At 34.7% G+C, this 22288-nt stretch overlaps 1 protein-coding gene across 37 annotated transcripts in view; it reads right to left on the bottom strand.

Moving 5' to 3' along the window:
• The window catches only part of Abi2 (abl interactor 2), a 119447-nt gene that overhangs the window by 19271 nt on the left and 77888 nt on the right, over positions 1-22288 (bottom strand). For 10 of the 37 annotated variants that reach the window (XM_047543123.1, XM_047543124.1, XM_047543091.1 and 7 more), the window contains 3 exons: positions 21078-21260; positions 13791-13949; positions 4876-4962 (listed from right to left, as the gene is read on the bottom strand). In XM_047543123.1, the coding sequence (XP_047399079.1) occupies positions 4876-4962; positions 13791-13949; positions 21078-21260 (429 nt within the window). Of the gene's footprint in view, positions 1-4875; positions 4963-8185; positions 8296-9708; positions 9718-13790; positions 13950-21077; positions 21261-22288 lie in introns of all 37 variants that reach the window. The other 27 variants (XM_047543104.1, XM_047543127.1, XM_047543103.1 and 24 more) reach the window with 4 other exon arrangements.

Here is a 22288-nt window from a genome sequence, read left to right as displayed (position 1 = left end):
ATTTACTCATTTTAAAATCCTTTAGTTCTATGGTTTATTAATAAACAAAATATATAAATGTGATTTTAGCATATACTTTATGAAAAATTATATAGGGATACATTGATAAATAACAATATTCCCTATTTGTATTTCGAAGGTAAAGAGACTGATGTAAACAACTGCACAAAAACACAGATCCAAAAGAACTTTCAGAGCAATCACCTTGAGAAATTACACTACAAAATTACTCCTGATGCTGTCATTAGCCAGTTTTACTTTTCTTATAACCGTTTGAGAGCTGTTTAATAAGACAACCATAAGCCATGATTTTTTTTACCTAAAACAGTTGAACTACATGAGTACCTAGCACCTTATAATACATTACTTCATTTATCCTTTACCTTGGAAGGTGGTAGTGTTTTTAATCTTAATTTTATGGATGTGAAAACAGTTTCTAAGATTAATTAGTCTCATAGCAGTAAGTGGAAGAGCACCTGACTACTAATGCCTATTACCTTAAAAGCTACATAATAACTTCAAAGTCATGTTTCATTATTACTCATTCAGTAAACATCGGCTGAGAGTCTACTATGGCTAGTTTTGCTCAGCACTGAAAAAAAAAATTAGCGGGCCAAGTCGTGGAGACATGAACAACCAAACTTTCATTTACAATTAAGTCTAATAAATGCTTTAAGATATTATAGGAACACTTTACACAATCTCTTATGTGGGTAAGGGAAGGCTTCCTGAGACCAGAAGGATGGTTATAGATAATGTCTGGGAGGTAGTATGGCATCATGAATATTGCATTTTACATATAAAGAAAAAAAGATAAGTAGGATACCTTCAAAGAACTATCCAAAGTTCACTAGAAAGCATGAGGAAGCTGAAGAGGACAAGGCAAGATGGGTCTTAAAGCAGTTTGGACCTGCCCAAAAGTCAATGGGCAGCCAGAGAAAGATTTTAAAAAGAATAATAGTATCATTACTGAACATTTTACCCCAGCATAACTGGTTCACTATAACTGGTTCCAAGTAATTCCAGACTTCTTCCAAACATTACACTTAATACACAGTAAATATTTCCTATCATAAAGCATCTTCAAAATAATATGCCTGAAAAATTTTACAAGTAATTCTAAAAGAAAGGTATATGTCTTTCCAAGGTGAATACTTTGAAGAAGAGAACATACATTGAATATATAAGTCTTGCTATGTCTGTATATTAGTCATAGCATACCTCATATGAAAAGGTTTTTATTTTATACTTTTGGTGTGTGAAAAATGTATATGACTATGGAAGGAGGTATAAAAGACAGTCTCTGGGCTGGGATGTTGCTCAATAGTAAGAGAGCTTGCTAGCGTAGGTAAGGTACTGGGTTCAAACCCCACCCAACACATGAAAGAAGAAAGAAAGAAAGAAAAAAAAAAAAAAAGGACTCCAAAAGGCAATTAATTGTGATACTGTGACCTAATTAGGAACTGACTTTTTTAAAATATAGGTAGCTACAATAATGTTTTACAATCATCTATCATGTGCTTCTGGAGGTTTGTAAATGAAAAATTTCAATGTATCTACAAACTTTCCAACTAATTACTAATGAAACCTAATGATGTCCTGCTTCATAATCCATTCAACTTTCAACCTTATATCTTTCTAAAAGATTATTTTCTTTAGTTCCTGTACAAACATTTCCTGCCTGACTAATCAATTAGTATTCAACACTGATTTCCAGACCTGACCTTTACTCCAGGAATTGCTCAAACTATTTTGTTCAGAATGAATGACACCATCTCACAGAATATATAGCAGCAACTGTATGGCAGAATTCTCCAGAGTGCATGCTCATCAAGATAATTTTTAAAAAAGAAAAATTTCAAGTTTCTTCCTTAATGTGATTAAATTGGATTTGTCTTGGGAGAAAATCTTTCTTATTGTAATGATACTTCAACTTTCCATCTTATATGGCTATGTAAAATGAACACTGGAAATGCCTTCAATTTTGGTACTCTAATTAAATCCTTTTCTGTTTGTTCTGCTGTTTGGATGTAGCAGAATTTTTTTAAAAGAGCAGAGAATGTTAACTTTCTATTCCATATTTAACTTCTCAAGCCTGAGAAAAGATCACCCCTATGACTGTGCTAGGGGCACATGCTGGCCCAGCTAAACCTTGCTGAGAAGACATTTTCTCCCTGAGTCAGTGTGGGTCACACATGAGCCAAAAGAATAATTGGCCCCAATAGCATAAATTTTAAAAACATGAACTCTACCCAATTATATATGAAAATAGCTCTAAAATGTAAGATAATCTCTTAAGAAACCAGAGTGTGGTAAACATTCCAAGTACTCATGACGTGCTTTTCAAAAAACAGAAGATATTTTCAGAAATCAACAAATAGCAATGCAAAGGTACCTGAAAGAAAGACACTAAACCACAAGGCCAGTAAGACTGGATTTTAACCAGTTAAAATACTAACATAACTAAAAAAAAAAAAAAAAAAAAAAAAAAACAAGTGTGTTGACTGAGAGGTGGCATTTAAGTTTGCTAAAGAAGCACAAAAAAAGGAGGGATCAAAAGTGCATGCTAGGGTTGGGGATATAGCTCAGTTGGTAGAGTGCTTGCCTCACAAGCATAAGGCCCTGGGTTCAATCCTCAGCACCGCAAAAAAAAAAAAAAAAAAAAAAAAAAAAAAGTGCATGCTATGTATCAAACATTTTTCTAAGGTAAACAGTCAGAGAACAAAATGGGCAGTTCTTTTCTTCTCGTTCTACTATTGACTATGCCCATTTCCAAAGAATCCTAAGCAACAAACCACAAATCTTTTCATCTCATCAACAACACCATCCTTGTTATAAGAAGAATGCACAAGGCTACTTTTGCCTGATGACATTAAATTTAAATTAATGTAAAGCTGACCTTGAACAACATGGGGGTTAGAATCTCCCCACCCACCCATAACAGTCAAAAATCCACATATAACTTCTGACTCTCCAAGACTCAACTACTAATAGTCTTGCTGTTGACAGGAAGTCTGACAGATAACAAATGGCTGATTAACACATTCTGCATATTATATGAATGATATAAGGTGAAAAATAAACTTGAGAACTATGGAATCACTTTTTACTGCAATATACAACTTACTGGACAGATGAACTGCTCATGCAGAAACATGACCTTTTAAGTTGATACTTGAAACACTTTTACTGGAAATACTTGAGTTCAGCAAAATGAGATCAACAAGAGATGATTACAACATTATTATAGTAGGAAAGAATTACTACAGTTAATTGTATGCAGTTATGATTTAATACTGCATCTTTACATTTATTTATACTCTCTCAACTGTGCATTATGCTAGAGTGTGATCTGTGATTTATGCCTCTTTTGAAAAATTTTAAATAGATTTGTGTATATTTTATGACAGTAAATCATAAAACACTTATCTATAAATCATTTTGTTCATTTTTGACATACCTTTTTCTTAATTTTTTTTCTATATATCTAGGCTAACACAATGGTTGATAATTTTTTTAAACTATCACTATTAAAAAAAAAATCCACCTGTAAGTGGACCTAAGCAGTTCAAACCTGCTTAATAGTTCAAACCTTTTATTCAGTGGTCAACTATAATTCCACTAGTTCAGATTCTATGCCCATTATGCAACCCTAAGATTTTGAGGTTGGCCCTTATGTAGACTACTCACAAGAAAAGAAATCACCTATCATATAGACTATGTGCACTGGTTTCTATAACAGCAATTCGTCATTGAATATTGATACAGGTCTCCTGATGTATAGATGTAAAGTTTCCTTAGTTTCCCTAACACTTCCTTAGGCGGAGACTCAATGTGCCAATAAGTTATCTGATTCCACATCGTACAACACAAGACAACAAATCAAGGTAATTTCATTGCCAATCTGTGAGGCATCTTGGAAGACAAACTGGCAGCTTGGGCCCCTGAGTTCTACCATGGCATTGCCCTTTTTACATCTGGAATCACAGAACTGGAGAGAGATTCTCAATATACCTACAACACTCCTAAAATTTTAGTAATAAGGAACTAGATTATTACTACTTATCTCAACAACCCAGAGAAAAAAATAGGATATCTGGTGATTAAACAGTATCTCATCAGATGTGATCTTTCTTATGCATATCACTATTTCACATTCATTTGTCTTATCTTCACAACTACAACTTTTTTTCTTTTTCTTTTCTTTTTTTTTTTTTTTTTTTTTAAGGGAGTGGATACTGGGGATTGAACTCAGGGGCATTAAACCACTGACAACATCCCAGCCCTATTTTTTATTTTATTTAGAGACAGGGTCTCACTGACTTGCTAGCACCTTGCTCTTGCTGAGGCTGGCTTTGAACTCATGATCCTCCTGCCTCAGCCTCCCAAGCCACTGGGATTACAGGCATGTGCCACCACACTCTGCAACTAGAACTTTTTTTTCTTATTTTGATTATTTTGTTTTTGTTTTGGGTGCTGAGGATCTAACCCACACCTTAACTGAGCTACACACTCCTCCCCAGCTTTTGCTAGATTTAACACTATTTGAAAGCAGAGCAAATGGAGCATGCCTATAATCCCAGCTACTCAGGAGGCTAAGGAAGGAGGATCACAAGTACAAGGCCAGTTAGGGCAATATACCGAGACCCTATCTCAAAAAAAAAAAAGTAAAAATAAAAATAAATAAAGCTATTTGAAAGTAGAGCATTTCATCTTAATTACTTTATAATTCCCCAATAGCCAATCATACAGTGACTTGTTCATAATATTTAATAGCTGAAGTATCAGTGAATGAATGACTATTCAGTCAATCATATATAAATGACATTTTATGCCTATAATCTGATCTACAGCATAAAGAAGACATAAACTTACTATTTTCTTGGACTCTGGCCACAAATCCCATTAAAGGTAACTGAGGAGTTACCTGTAGGATGGAGGGAGGAGGAGGAGCAAGAGATACTGCAAAAACAAAAAAGGTGTGGAGGATAAGGGGTAAGGGCAAGTTACATTAAAAGGAAAGGATAATACAATAAAATGAACATATAAAGGAGGAAAACCAGTCTTCACAAACATTTTATAAGCTATCTTAAGGATCCTCTTTTGAGCAATAATTCATAAACACATGAAGTATTAGGGAAGTTTTTTCATCCCATCAATGACACCATCCTTGTTATGAGAAGCATGTACAACAGGAAGCATTAATCATACAGATCTACTCTAACATATAATGGCAACTGAATTTATTGATATAATATGCCTTCTCAAATAATTTCTACAGATTATCATGAATAATTTGGTTTTCTGAACTTTACCTTCAGGTACAAATTTAAATGTTTGTCAAAACAGGAGAAAAAACATTACGTTCCAACATCTTAAATCTATACTTTGTATTACTTCAATAACAGGCTAATTAATTGGTTCCTCATTAAATTAAACAAATATAAAATGACTTCCTACTAACTGGTAAGCACTCTGCTAGGAGACCAGCATCAAAACCCTTCACTGACAGTCAGATCCTGATATTACAATTTTTCAGAATCCTAACTCACTGGTACATTACCACCCTATAGAAAAGAACTGACTTTATTTAAATCATTCTACTCTTCTCCCCAAGATCTTTCCCTCTATTTCAAATACCTGGCAAAGTGTCTAGTACTAGTAAGCACTCAATAAATGCCTAACCTATATAAATGCACAAATAACCCAAATACATCTAAATAATTTTACAAGATCAACTCTACATTTATAGTTCCCTTCAAAATGGGTGTGAAGTATACTATACATCTCCTTACAAAGACAGAATGCCTTTCAGCTCCAAATTACAATTAAGACTAACAGAACTAAAAAGAATACATGTGTCACTGTCCTCAAAAAGACCACATCCCATTTGAGTATGGAAAACAATCGTCTTAACCCAGTAACATTTGTAGCAATTCCTGAAGATGGTGGTGGTGATAGTGAGAAAATGATCTCTGAACAGGTACTTAAAGGAAAGGAATTCACCAAGCAGACAGGGGTCGAGAAAGAAAATCAAGATGAGGCAGGGCGCAGTGGGGCACGCCTGTAATCCCAGCAGCTCAGGAGGCTGAGGCAAGAGGATCGTGAGTTCAAAGCCAATGTCAGCAACAGAGAGGCAATAAGTAACTCAGGGAGACCCTACCTCTAAATAAAATGCAAAACAGGACTTGGGATGCAGCTCAGTGGTTGAGTGCCCCTGAGTTCAATCCCTGGTACCCACCCCCACCCTACCCCCCCCAAAAAAAGAAAAAGAAAATCAAGCTGAGGGAACCAGGTGACACCAAAGGTTTAGAGCACCAAATAGCATGACCAGGTCACAGGTCCAGAAATGTTTTCATATAACTAGCGTAAGATAAAAAGAAAGATGAATGGGTGTATATGAAATAGGAAAGGACCCAAAGTGTAATATGAGAGAATACATAGTGGAAACTGGGTTTTTTATTTCATTTTATTTATCTGTTTTGTTGTTTTATTTGCAGCACTAGGGATTGAACCCAGGGCCTCAAGCATGCTAGAGATAAGTGCTCTACAACTAAGCTAAATCCCTAGTCCCAAGAGATTCATTTTTAAAGTCACTCAACCTCAAACCACTGAACCACCATTTCCTTGTGTTTGAACAGCATGCAATTGATTTCTTCAGGCCTAATCTATACATGTGATATTAAAAAGAGACAATGCAACCTACTTCACACAGCTGTTGCAAAGATTCTTTAAAAGGCAAGGCCTGGGCTGGGGAGATAGCTCAGCTGGTAGAGTGCTTGCCTCAAAAGCACTAGGCCCTGAGTTTGATCCCCGGAACCGCAAAAAAAAAAAAAAAAAAAAAAAAGGCCTGACATACAATAAACCAAGGTAGATCCTAGAAACAGAAAAAAGAGAACCAAGTGACAGTATAGAAAAAGAGTACTTGGTAACTAAAAATTTACCTAGCATATAAAGGACAGCAGCAAGATAAAGGTGATTTTTAGCCTCTGAGACTATGAAGGTGAAGAGGCCATTAAACACATTAACCTTGGTTAATACACACTGGGAAAGGAATAGATTGGTGAGTAGGCAGGTCACTGAGAGAGAATGATATAATAAATGAAGTATATGAAGGTGATTTATAAGCATAAATATGGGAGGCAATTGGAAAATTTGAGTGTGTTAAAAATCAAGAGGTATAGAGAATTAGAAGTTATCAGTAGAGATAACAGTTGATGCTATGGATAAATGCAGAGACAACACATATAATGCAGAGTTAAGCAGATAACCCTGAAGAATATAGATATAAGGGACAGCAGTATAACCCCAGAAATTGGTTTCTTTCTTTAAAAGATATCTTTAATTTGGATTTTACCTAAAGTCATAGTTCTTGTCGGCAAATCCTTGACTTTTATGTCTGTCTCCCACTTAGAGGGTTAGAACAATTATTGATACATTCACAATACCCTATTTCTAATACTTGGAATAAGCAGAAGAGAATGAGCAGAGAAGGTATCAAAAACAAAATATATAAAACTGAGAAAAAGCAACAGATAACAAATAGCACTAAAAATGTAGAGATTAGATGCAACTTCACATTAAAAAAGAGGAAGTGCTCCTCTTCTGTTAGTACATAGTCCATCCTTCCTTATAACAGAAAAGAAGGAAATTCCCACTTCTATTATTTCTTTACCAAGTAAAAATATGGCCTTATGGTAACCCTCCCAAATGAATTGTTTAATTTACAACAGTATTTTTTGGGGGTACAAGGGATTGAACTCGGGGGCACTTGACCACTAGGCCACATCCCCAGCCCTATTTTGTATTTTATTTAGAGACAGGGTCTCACTGAGTTGTTTAGCACCTCACTTTTGCTGAGGCTAGTTTTGAACTTGAAATCCTCCTGCCTCAGCCTCCCAAGCTGCTGGGATTATAGGCGTGCACCACTGGGCCTGGCAACAATGGTCTTTTTATGGGTAGAGTTTGTTGTTGTTTTTTCCAAGATGAATATGACATTTCTTTTCTAGATTCAAAACCAAAATGCTTTGAAGTTCACCAAAAGCAGCCAGGGAAAAATAATTCTAGGTCTTCCTGAATCAGTACATTTTCTTCAAAGCTACTCCTAGAACAAGTTCAAAAAATCAGTTACTTTTGGGGTTTACAAAGGTCACCCCAAATTCTGTACTTTTTACCCAAGACAAACATTCAACATGGTAGTCCAAATTAATTCAGGTACCTCAGCATGTTCTTTCTGGACCATGTAAGATTTCATCTGACCACAATGCCTGTGAGTCAGAATATGATATAACAAGCCTACCTTAGATTAGATTACCTTCCTTTGAGTTGAGCTGAAAATGTACTATCCAAAGAGAATTTAAGGAGAATTTTGATGCAAATAATTATTTTCTATATTCAGTTAGGCATCTTATGAACAGGTAAATAATGGAAAGTAGTGTCTAGGGGTGTAGTTCAGTGGTACAGTGTGTGCTAAGTATTATGCTCAAGGACGGGGGGGGTGTATTCCCAACACCCACCCACCCCACCCCCAAAAAAAAAAGAAAAAGGAAGAAAGGAAGAAGGAAGGAAAGAAGAAAGGAGGGAAGGAAGGAAGGAAAGAAGGAAAAGGAAAGGGAAAAGGAAAGAAAATGGATAAGAAAGGGAAGTAATTATAAATCTGTTTTTGTTATTTAGCTAGATGATTCCTCATATAAGACCCTTTCCCTATAACCACCAAAGAACTCCAAATTTAGATTCTGTTGTATTATTTTCACAATATTCAATAATGAATTTAATGTGAAAAGATAGACTCACCAAGTAACCAGGGTTTATAGAGAGATCTTAAGTTGAATTGCAATACAAACTATAACTATGGGCACAGAGCAACACTTAGATATAAATAGTAAAAGGCTAGCAATAATTAGTAAAAGGCTACCTATAAATAGTTAAAAGCAAACCAAACTCAGGATGAGCCTGAGCTGATAAAATGTAGACTTTTCCAGCATAACCTTTCTGTGTATTTATCAAGTCCTTTGAAGCATAATCTTTGAGGTTTAGTGTCTCAAATATTCAATTAAAAGAATCATGAAAAATGAAATTAGGCTTTTTCATCTTATTTTTACAGTTTTATAAATACATTGAGAAAATTTAAAAAATACTCTAAATACCACTATTAAAACCATTATAGAACATCATCTTTAGAGGCCATATATTAACCTTATGAAAGCCCATTCAAATTTAGTTACTTGTATTTTACATTTCAGGGAAGGAATAATTATAAGCAATCTATTTTTAAAATGAGACTTTTTAAAAAATGAACAGTAATTTAGAACAAAGAGAATTTAAAAGTATACTAATCAGTAAGAGGAGCTTCACTGATGATGCCAAGACTGTGGTTACCAAATAACTATCAGTCCACTAGTCTCAGAAAGTTAACAGAATTGGATTTTTGTTACTTTTTCAAATTAAAAAAAAAAAAAAATCACCATATGATACTATGCCACGAAAATGTAGAAAATTAAGACAGATAGTTTAAAAATATAATTTGTTTTTTGTTTGTGAACACAGGGGTGCTTTACCCCCAGTTCTTTTTATTTTTTATTTTGAGATAGGGTCTTGCTAAATTGTTTACAGCCTTGCTAAGGTGCTGAGAGTGGCCTTGAACTTTCAATCCTCCTGCTTCAGCCTCCACAGTTGCTGGGATTACAGGCATGAGATACCACACCCAACTAATTTGTGCTTAATGTGCAATACAAAACATCTACTTGGTTTACATGCTTATTGGAAACTACACTTAAACTTTGCAGTTATTTTCTTGCCCCCTTTTTTGGGGGGTTGGGGTCCTTGCTAAAGTAAACATTCCCAACAAATCTTAAAGATTGCTTAAAATAAGATTCAAAAATAGCCTCTTTCTACTGCTCCTTATTTATAGTTTACTAAAATCCCACCACATATGTATTCTTCTCAAGATTTATGATAAGCTATAACTTAACTCATTTAGAGAACAAGTGCTATGGTTTTTCTTTTGCAATATTACCATCCCAACTTTGTTTTTTTCACTGTTTCTTTTTAGTGGCTTATAATAATAGGAATTAAGTCTGACAGTTTCTCTTTGTAAAACAGCACACACATTCTCTAGCTAATATAACTATATAAATTCCTTTAGCTAATATAACTGTAGTCACATTTCTTGGAATCAACACTGAAGTTTATGAACTTTATTTTTAAAAAGGCACAGCTGTAAGAAACTTTGATCAATAAAATGAAGGCTGTTTTCTTCTCAAGTAATTGTACTTAAATGCCACATTACCCAATGCCTTACCAACCTAGGTGTATGTATATATTGTAAATGTATAAGCACAAATATATGTAGATATGTCTCTTCTTTACTACAAAGGTGATTCATATTTATATTTTTAAAAAGACTATTAACTTGCAGTTAGCTCTATGTGTTAATATGACTCTCCTCACTGCTAACAAGATAAGTCAGTATTTGTATTGCTTTGCTGATTAAATTAAGCAAGTACAAGAAGCCAGTCAAGGTGGCACACTTTTGTAATCCCAGGTATTCAGGATGCTGAGGCAGGAAGATTGCAAGTTCAAGGCCAGCCCAGCCAATTTAGTGAGACCTTGTCTCAAATAAGAAAAGGCTTAAAGATATGCCTAGCATGTGTGAGGTTCTGGGTTCAATCCCCACTCCTGAAAGCAAGCAAGTAGATAGATAGATAGATAGATAGATAGATAGATAGATAGATAGATAAAAAATTAAAGAAAAAGAAACACTGAGAATCAACGGGCTTTTGGTCCCATTAGGAAACAACTGCAGTGCTCCTAGGATTTACATTAGATGTTGGGTGCTCTATATTTTAATTCCTATGTTAAGTGCCTGTTTTCAAACTCAAATAAAATTGTACATCGGTGAAAGCTCTGCTAGGTTTACACCTCACAGGTCCCCACTGACTTGTGGGGACAAGCATACATCAATGACAAGGCTCCAATTGCAAAATGCAGGCTAATGAAGTACACACTGACATCATTTTGATAAATCAGGGAATTAGCTACTTGAGAAAGCATAACATTTCTAATTTTAAGAAAGAAAAAACAAGGACCATTACAGGACCAGTAGGAGAAATACAGGAAACTTATATAATATTCCAAAGCAAATAAAATGAAGATACATCTAATAGCCTTAGAGCACTGGTTCACAAAGCTTTAGGCCTCATAAAAAGAGCCTTACAAATTAAAAGACTATGGTTGAGGCTGGAGGTGTGGCTCAATGGTAGAGTGCTTGTCTAGTATTCTCAAAGCCTTGGGTTTGATTCCCAACACCTCAAAAACAAAAATAAAGCATAGTTTAATTAAAAAGTATCTTAGTGTAGAAAAACACTCTAATTAACCAACCAACAAACTGGCTACGCTCTTTAAAGAATTACCAAATCCCTGGAGAAGAAACACAACATGGAGTACAAAACAAAAAAAACCACAACTAAATTATCTCCCACCTATCCGTGAATGCCCAACAAGCCCAATTCACCTGGCTTCTATGAATGTGAAACAGTTTCATTAAAATCATTCCAGGGCTGGGGTAGTGGCTTAGTGGTAGAGCGCTTGCCTAGCATATGTGAGGCCCTGGGTTCGATCCTCAGCACCACATAAAAATAAAATAAAGGTATTGTGTCCAACTACAACTAAAACAAAATATTAAAAAATAATAATTCCATAAAGTAGAATATATTTCTCTATTAACATATATTCTCAAGTATGTGAATCAGATTTACAAAGAAAGAAATGCTGAAATAAGAATTTTAAATTGACTGAATATGTGCTTAAACAGTCTTCAAATAATTCTTCCTACAGGGTTCTCATAGAACAATTTTGGTGAGTGCACATACACAGTATCAAATATCTTTCCCTACGCATTCTTACTATACATCATGTACATCTGGTCTCAAGCTGTACCAGTGAAGCATCTCTCACAGCTCAATTATGGGTGGGTCCAACCTACTTTGTACTGACATCAACCTTCAAAACTCTACATAAAGAGTAAGGAAGGATCATAAGGGCCATAAACAATAATTTTCTAGAGAAATATGAAATGGGCTGTATCTAATAAACTAAAATTTTAAGAATAAAAAATGTATTTAAGAGCCAAACATGTGATGTACACCTGTAGTTCCAGATAATCAGGACCTGAGGCAGGAGGATTGAGTACATAAGTTCAAGACAAACCTGAGAAACAGTGAGACTTCATTTCAAAAACAGAAATTAAAAAAAAAAAAGACAACAGAAATAAGCAAACAACAACAAAAACAAACAAATGCACTCAAGTACAAAATAGTACTTGAAGAAATGTGGGTTTTAGAAAACATGGTTTACAAACAGGATGTGTGACTAATGGCAGGCAGTTTTGTCAACATTTGAAGTGCAAATAAGTTTTTAAAAATGGTATTACCTAAAATACTGTTATCAAAGACAGCAGTAAGAGAAGTATATTTCAACTAAAGCAGGTTGATATTCACACTGTGGTTTGCACTAGCTAGACTACAAATACAGCATTTAATTTACAAGAGGAAGCCAGAAGAGTAAAGGAATTTGGATAAAGGGATAAGGAATTCATTCAACAGTTAGTTACTAAGCAATAGTTTCAGAATATAATATAAAAGATTGACAATATTTCAGGTTCTCATGTATTTATATTATAATGGGAATATCCTTCCTTCCCTTTTCCCCCCACCAAATGAAGAGAAGACCAAGGAGGGAAAGAGAAAAAAAATTTTACATCTGAAGAAAGTAGGATAAGAAAAGAGAAAGAACATAAAACTCATAGTCAAAAAACCTAAATTTAAATCCCACGTTGGCCTTGGTTTCATATGCAAAATACATATGGAAAATGATCACCAATTTTATTTTGTAAGTGATATAACATCAAGTGAGATATAGATACAAATGCATTAAGTCATAAATGTTTACGTAGAAAGAGGATCAAATTTCTTTCTTGTGTATGATTCCAAAGTATATAACTAAAGTTTCACCAATAGGCAGTAGCCACAGTGGAAAAATGTCAGTTCCATGAAAGCCAAGACTTTTCAAAGACAAAATGGGTCCCCTAATGTTTGATGTGTTCATGCACAGGCTTAGTAGCCTTAGGAAAAATCCAGAAAAACATTAACAAGTTGACAGACCATGTCTAATTTTGTGCTCGTCCTCTCCAGGGAATAAGCAAAACAATGATTATGCTAAATTCATTTTTCCTGTATGTAATGCAATTCTTTATTATAATTGCTTTGGATCAATTTCTCCAGGTCCCAGTTTTCCCATCAGAGGTCTGGTGTAAGAACTGAATAAAACAGTTACCTAGCACAAAGCAGTTTCATGGTCACCCAACTTCTCATTATTTGTAATTCATAGAGTAAGGTTGTCTCATAAAACAAAAAGGAAATACTGTTCACCACATTTTTTTTTATGTAGCATTGGGCTCACACAAGCTAGGCAAGCCCTTTGAATTATACCTCTAGCCCTACAATATTTTTAAAAGCAAATACCACTAGCATATTCAAAAGAATTCTGTTCAGAAAAAGACAAGTTCTACAATTTTATCAGGTATTGATTTAAAGAGAGAGAGAGAGAGAGAGAGAGAGAGAGAGAGAGAGAGAGAGAGGGGTAGAGTATTATTAGCAACCTAGTATTCATTCATTCAACAAATAGTACTAACCACCCATCACGTGTGAATTATTTGTAATTGAAGGGTTTCTTAATTGAAGGTTTTTAGTTAGATACATTCTATAAAATGCAAAAAAAAAAAAAAATCTAACCTGGATTCTGGCTATAAAAAGGTCCTCCATTCAGTTGATTCTGAAGGCTTGTTTGTGAAGTTATGGAAGGAGGGCGTCTATAGGGCAAGGAGCCCCCTATTGTTGGCGGGGTGTGGCGAGAAGCAGGTCTATTCATGCTGTAGAACTGAACAGGATGACCTGGAAAGGGGATAGAACATAAATCTATCATTAAAATAAGATCTCAGATAATGAAATACTTTATGTACATTGCTTAAATCTTAATAAGATTAAAAATAACAATATTTAGCTAATGTATTTTCTATCTGAAAAACACTCGATTGCAATTATTGCTCAGCTGTCATTATATCAAAGTGCAAAAATAAGAAAGTAATTAAAAACCTAATTGTTTGAAAAAGCTACATATAAGTAAATTACCAATTAACATTAGAATTTTTTAAACTAATTATCTAATGGGGTTTCAAAATCATCACAACTAATTAAATTTTATGACCTCTTCTATAGTTTGAATGCATCCACCAAAGCTTACGTACCAGTTGAAAACTTAATCCCCAATGAAAGAGTGTCAAGAAGTGGAATATTTAAGACATATTTATGGTCACAAGAGCTCTGCTCCCATGAATGGATTATGTAGTTATCATAGGAATGGGTTAGCTGCTGTGGGAGTGGGTTAGTTATCATGGGAATAGGCTCCTAATAAAAGGAGGAGTTTGGCCCTCTTCACTCTCTCCTTTTCTCTCATATACTTACACTCTGATCATGTATGCGTTAACTTCCACCACATTATGACATATGTAGCCCCTAGATATTGGACCTCCCAGCATCCAGAACTGCAAGTCAAATAAATTTCTATTGTTTATAAATTACCCAGTCTGTGTTACTCTGTTGAAGCAGGAAAAAAAAAAAAAGAGAACTAAGATAGCCTTCTCCCTCCAAAAAAAGCAGTCACTATACACTGGAAATCAAACTTGAGATTAAGAATGACAATGGGAAAGCAAAAGAAAAAATGTTTCATACACAGTCTTTTTTCCAAAATAATAAATGATGAAAATAATAATAGAACTAAGGTAGAAAAGAAATTTGTTTAAAGGAAAACAGTATTTCAGCAAAAAGTCTGACAACATAATTCTAAATCAAACACATTTTTATTCAATCAAAAATATCCATCTCTAGGGGCTGGGGATATAGCTCAGTTGGTAGAGGGTTTGCTTCGTAAGCACAAGGCCCTGGGTTCAATTCCCAGCACCAAAAAAAAAAAAAAAAAAAAAATCCATCTCTAAATATCAATTTTATTTGAGGTCATGAAATCTACAACCACACATAAAACTAAGATACAAAAAGTGAATCAAAATATCTTATTTGTAACATTATTTCAACCTGTTAATCACTAATTTCACTAAATTTTGCTCTCTTCAGAGTTCAGTTGCTAATGCCAGTATAGACACACATCCCTAATCCATCCAATTTCCTAATACAATTCAGTTCCTAAATTTTACCATAACTTTATCCCCCCACTTAGCTGCCATTCAGCTGAGGATCTTCTCTTACAGGCACCACTGAAGCTCTCATGAGAGGATACTCCAGCAGGCAACAGGGCAAGTGAGTGAGAAAGAAGAGGAGGGAAGAGAAGTAAAAGAGGAGGAGAGGACAGGGAGAAGGGAAAGAAAGGCAGAAAAGGCAAAGGAGGAAAGAAAGACATGAAAAGTAAAATAGTTTACATAACTAAAACTGCTCTTCAGGAATCCCATAAATTTATAAAACCTAGATTCAAATGGAGTCACATATAAAGAATATTATAAAAGCACTCAAGATGTACTATAGCATTTAATCTTCTTACATATACATTAAAACCTACAACTCAATTCTGTTGTATAAAATCATAGCACTCAAGCTTAGACATAATTCACTATGAATTAAGAAATTTTTAACCATGATAAAAGGTAAACATGTAAACTAATAATCTATATTTAAAAGGCACACTTTAGTCATTTGAACCACTATACACAATACATTCTTAGCATTTTAGTAATAAAATCTATACCAAAATAATATAAGCCTAAGTTGATGATTAACATCATTATGAATTATACAGTTAGATCCAGTCTAAAATCTCATGTTGTAAACCTGCAGGGACACTATCCACAATACTTAAAGAGATTTATTTTGTTTGAGGTTAAAGGGGGGAAAAAAAAAAAGCTACAGCTAATTTCAGAGGCCTAACTATAAAACCTGAAATTAAAAACTTCTAGGGCTGAGGTTGTGGCTAAGTGGTAGAATGCTTGCCTAGCATGCGTGAGGCCCTGGGTTTGATCCTCAGCACCATATTTAAAAAAAAAAAAAAAGAAATTATGTCCACCTACAATTTAAAAAAAAAATTTTAAAAAGAGAGCATCCCCTAAGACTAATATCCTTAACCAATTAAAAAAATTTTTTTAAACTTCCTACTTTGTGTATAATCAGAGAAACGAAAGTTATGCTCCACTTGTGTATAAATGAATCAAAAATTAAAAAAAAAAAAAACTTCCTAACACAAAACAAAATCTTTTTTTTTTTTTTTGGTGATACTAGGCATTTAACCTCTTGGGCACTCTACCATGAACTATACCCCAGCCCTTTTTGTTTTTTTATTTGAGATGGGATCTTGCTATATTGCCCGGGCTGGCCTTCAACTTGCAATCCTCCTGAGTCAGCCTCTGAAATCACTGGGATTATAGACATGTGCCACCTTGCCCAGCAAAAACAATTTTATGACCTTGGGTAAAAAGGTAAAAAGTTCTCATAAAAGTACATACCCATAAAAGAGAAATAATGACAAACCAGATTTAATAAAAATGAAGAACTTTTCTTATTTGAAAGACACCATTAAGAATATGAAATAATCAAATCATAAAATGGAAGAAAATATGTGCAACTCACATAATTGATAAAGGATTCAAAATATAAAAATTCCATGAATGAGCTCAATGCAAAGAACTTTCCTCTTGGCACTACCTTCATAGTGTCCCAGAGATTTTGATATGTTGTATCACTACTCTCCTTTACCTCTGAGTATTTATTTCATCTCTGATTTCTTCTGTCATCCATTCATCATTCAATAGAGTACTATTTAGTCTCCAGGTGTTACGGTAACTTTTATTTTTTATTCTACCATTGATATCCAATTTTATTCCATTATAATCTGATAGGATGCAGGATATTATCTCTATTTTTTTGTATTTACTAAGAGTTGCCTTGTGGCATAAGATATGGTCTATTTCAGAGAAGGATCATGTACTGCTGAGAAGAAAGTATATTTGCTCATTGATGGATGAAATATTCTATATATGTCTGTTACATCTAAATTATTGATTGTTATTATTTAGATCTAGAGTTTCTTTGTTTAGTTTTTGTTTGGAAGATCTATTCAGTAGTGAGAGAGATGTGTTAAACTCACCCAGCATTATTGTGTTGTGGTCTATTTGATTCTTAAAGTTGAGAAGGGTTTGTTTGATGTACGTAGATGCTTAGATGCTCCCTTGTTTGGGGCATAAATATTTATGATTGTTATGTTTTGTTGATGTATAATTCCCTTAAGCAATATGAAATGTCCTTCTTTGTCCCTTTGATTAACTCTGGCTTGAAGTCTACTTTCTCTGGTATGAGGATAGAAACCTCTGTGATCCATTTGAGTAATATGTTTTTCCCATTAGCAATTAGAGACATGCAAATCAAAACTATTCTAAGATTTCATTCACCCCAGTGAGAATGGCAATTATCAAGAATACAAACAATAATAAATGTTGGCGAGGATGTGGGGGAAAAGGTACACTCATAAATTGCTGATGGGATTGCAAATTGGTGCAACCACTTTCCAAAGTGGTATGGAGATTCCCTAGAAAACTTGGAATGGAACCACCGTTTGACCCAGCTATCCCACTTCTTGGTTTATATCCAAAAGACTTAAAATCAGCTTATTACACAATCTTTATAGCAGTTCAATCCACTATAGCTAAACTATGGAACCAACCTAGGTGCCCTTCAACAGATGTATTAAAAAAAAATAGTGTGTGTGTGTGAGTGTGTGTGTGTGTGTGTGTGTGTGTGATGGAATACTACTCAGCCTTAAAGAGGAAAAAAATTATGGCATGCTGCAGGCAAGTGGATGGGGCTAGAGAATATCATGAAAATAACATGAAAAGATGCTCAACATCATTATTCATTAGGGAAGGGAAATCAAAACCACATGGAAAATCACCATGCACTTATTCAAATAGCTAATTTTTTTTTTTTTTAATGACAGTACCAAGTGCTGAAAGGATGCAGCTGAAAATCACATACACTACTAGTTGGACACAAAACTTTACAGTTACTTTGGAAAACAATTTGGCAGATTCTTTAAAAAGTTGAACATTAACTTACAATGCAACCTAGCAATCCTAATCCCTATTTTACTTAAATGAAATAAAACCTATGTTTACTCATAAACTTTCAAACACTCATAAACATTCAAAATGGAAAATAATCCAAATGCCCTTCAACCAGGAAAGGGACAAATTGCAGTACAGCCATACAAAAGAACACTACTCAGTAATAAAAATGAACAAATACCTAAACATGCAACAACTGAACAAATCTCAAATGTATCTGATCAAAACACCAGACTAAAAAGGATACCTAAAGTTAAAACTTTAGGGATAAAAGAACAGATCTGGGGTTACCAGAGGCTAGGGAAAGGACTGACATTTTGGGGATGATAGAACTGTTCTATATCTTGATTATGGTGGTGGTTACACAATTGTACATGTTTGCCAAAACTCAGACAAGTATAATATAAAAGGCAAATTTTACTTTATATAAATTATACCTTAATAAAAAGAAAAAAGTACTTGATGACTCAAAGACATTGTAAAATAAAAAAGACTATACTGATGTAAATTATTAACAAGGTATTTAATCTTTTTGTTCTTTAAAAAAAAACCCACAATTTATTTGTTCACATAACAAATGTTTATTTAACACTATGAATACTAAATTAGTTAACACTATGAACACTAAATTATCATTCATTACTAAAATGTTGATTCTTTGGGTGATCTGGCTTTTCTAATTCTGCAGTCAGTTTCAAGATGCATTCTTTACTGATACAGGAGCACAAGAAGATTCCTACATTTTTTTAATATATATTTTTAGTTGTAGATGGATACAATGCCTTTATTTTATTTATTTTTATGTGTTTCTGAGGATCAAACCCAGTGCTTCACACTTGCTAGGCAAGTGTTCTACCACTCGGCTACAACCCCAGCCCAGATTACTATGTTTAATAAGCAGTCTGGTCTAACCACGTTGTACACAGAACAGGGAAAAAAAAAAAAAAAAAGCCTGTGTTACATTTATCTGCTATAGAAAGTTTTCCTTTATGAGTGCTATTACAGAGGTTATCCCAAAAGACTACCATCCAAAATCAAATTTAGCTAAAAGTATCTTTCTTAAAACATGTAAATATCTTCTTATGGAGGCAGAGCTGAATATTTATTCTGTGAAAGCACTTCACTGGCAAGCAAAACACAAAGGTGATGTGTGTCCAAACACACATTTTATAATAGACAAGAACCTGTTTACTAACCAGCATCATCTTAACTGCTCAAATATATTTTATAGCAATTGGGATTTTTACCTGCTGCCCCATCAAAACATATTTTAGGTTACAATTTTAAAACACTAAAATACCAGTCAACTTAAACCTGAAATCCTTTAAAAGTCCATTACCCTATGAATTTCCATGACTGCTAAAATAAGTAACAGATTGCTATTAAAGACATAGAGAGGGGCTGAGGTTGTGGCTCAGTGGTAGAGCACTTGACTAGATGTGGGAGGCACTGGGTTCAATTCTCAGCACCACCTATGAATAAATGAATAAAATAAAGGTCCATCAACATCTAAAACAAAATTTTTAAAAAGACATACAGAGGCTTTCAATTTATTATATAAAATATTTCCAATGAAATATACCTTAGAATTATTGTCAGAGACTTCTTGTTAACTGCACCACCTGTAACTGTTAAAGGAGATTGCACTGTGTTCTCATTTCTTGTGCTCTTACTTGAGAAAATTTCAGGCAAGACAAGAGACTTAGTAAAAGTATAACAAAGTTTACTAGAAGGAAAAAGAGAAGGGGGCCAAAAGGCATTCTCGAGAGAGAGAGTAGGGTCCTCTCAGAGAGTAAATTAATGATGACATGCTCCCTTTGTTTTTAATTTTTCTATTTTCCTGAGCCCTTGAATCTTTGGTCAGAAAAGTACTCACCTTCCCCTTTCAGGGTAACTTAGGTTCTTAGCCACAAGGAGAAGTCTTAAATTCCTCAGGCCTGAGAGAATAGCCAGGTCCCGAGATACTAGCCCAGAGGATTACAGGTTATTTGAGGAGGAATGATTTAGGGGCCAGAGTGGCCTTAAGAGGCATGTAGGTAGGAGTCAGTACAGTATCCCCTAATATCATGTTTCTAGGCTCAAGCCTATCTCTTATTATCTCAATATTTATGTATGTATGTATGTATGTACTGGAGATTGAACACAGGAACACTTTACTACTGAGCTACATCTCCAGTCCTTTTTGTGTTTTATTTTGAGGCAGGGCCTCACTAAGTTGCTGAGGCTGGCCTCTAACTTATAATCCTCCTGCCTCAGTCTCCTGAGTTGCTGGGATTGCAGGTGTGTGCTACTGTGTCTGGTCTCATAACAATATTTATAATGACAACCTCTCAAAACTGTATAGAGGGTAGCTCCATACTAAATTCACAAATCTTTAATGAAATTTAAGCAATTAAAAATGTATACTTATGCTACCCTATTAGAAAAATGTATGAGAAACTTTATTCTGACTTTCTCAGGAAATTCTAATTCTTGGTCACATGTCCCTTTCTAGTTAGCTTTTTTTTTTCGGTGCTGGGGATTGAACCCAGGGCCCCGTGCCTGCGAGGCAAGCACACTACCAACTGAGCTATATTCCCAGCCCCAGCATTCTTTTTTTTTTGGTGGGGGGGCACCCACTGGAGATTGAACCCAGGGGTGCCTTACCACTGAGCTAAGTCCTCAGCCCTTTTTTTTTTTTTTAAAGACAGAATCTTACTAAATTGCTGAGGTTAGCCTTGAACTTGCAATCCTCCCGTCTCAGCCTCCCAAGTTGCTGGGATTACAAGTTTTCATATTTTTTTTTTAATGCAGTAGTACAACCAAACCAAACAAACAATAACAAAATCATAAAGCTGGAGATCCAAGTAAGAGAATAGTCAAATGACTGGATCTACCTGCCAATAAATAAGCCAATACTCACCTGTAGGGGGATTAGAAGAAACAACAGGGGGAGTTGGAGAAGTGAAGCCATCAGCAAGGGTCTGGGCACCCCCAGCAGCAGCGTCTGGGGCAGTGGAGGAGGGAACAGTAGCAGGAACAAGAGGGGAAGGGGCAGATGCAGAAGTAGCAGGAAGGGGAGGAGTGCCAGAGGAGCCAGCAGGGGCTGAGGGAAAGAGGAGTAAGAGGCAGCATTAATGAGGCAGTCACATTAGGCAGGGTTAGAAAAGGCATTAGAGTATCTGATGTTAGCTGTCCAGTGCTTTACCATTAACCAAAAGAACAGGGAGGTAGGGAGAAAAAAAGACTGAAGCTTATGTTAAAGGTTATTAGGTATAAAGAAAATAATTCAAGATGCTCAGGATAACGTACAAAATTTTTAATTCATTAAAAACAACGTTTCTTTTTTATTCAAAGACCACAATCTGTAAGAAAAGTGCTCCCTGTACATTGTTAATTTTAGTATAAGACACCATTAATAGTAAACAAAACTAAACATAATATACTAAAAAAATCAGTATTCTATTTGAATCATGTAAATCAGAAAATGACATATACTCATACACTCAAAGTAAAGTTAAGTAAAAAAGAACTTAAATCTTTTAAAAGATATCATCTAAAGGCTGGGGGCTTTAGCACAGAGGTGGAATGCTTGCCTATAGGGTACAGGGACCAGTTTTTTGTACCAGGTACAAAAAAAAAAAAAAAAAAAAAACCCAGGCCTTACGTACTTGTTATAACTAAATTAAATATGTAATAGTCTATCCTGATGTCCTTTGTGTCATGCTTTTAAAACTAAGTTTTAACTTTGTATGTCCTCAGATCCAATAAGCACATTTTTTCATTTCAGAGAAAAAAGGGTAGCATTTCAGAGATTATTAAATTCCAGTAGTCCACTAAATTTAATAGTAAAAACTATTTTGCCATCCTTTATCACTAGTATGATTCTCATACCAAGTCCCCCCATGTCCAAAGATATATGCTGTCATAACACTAGCTGGAATTAAACATATTAACTCATATGAAAGTGGCACCTGAAACCTCAAAGCACCAACTGAGCCACAGCACCAAAGACAAAACCAAAGAACAGAAAAGTACAAAAAGAGCAAAAATGTACAAATCATTTGGTTAAAAATAACAAATACATAAAGACTTCCCAAATTCTATGGAGTTTTAAGAGAATAAAAAGTCCTG

This window comes from Sciurus carolinensis, chromosome 3 (genome assembly GCF_902686445.1).
Source record: "Sciurus carolinensis chromosome 3, mSciCar1.2, whole genome shotgun sequence".
Taxonomy (NCBI): Eukaryota; Metazoa; Chordata; class Mammalia; order Rodentia; family Sciuridae; genus Sciurus; species Sciurus carolinensis.
This window is presented reverse-complemented; position numbering and strand designations above follow the sequence as displayed.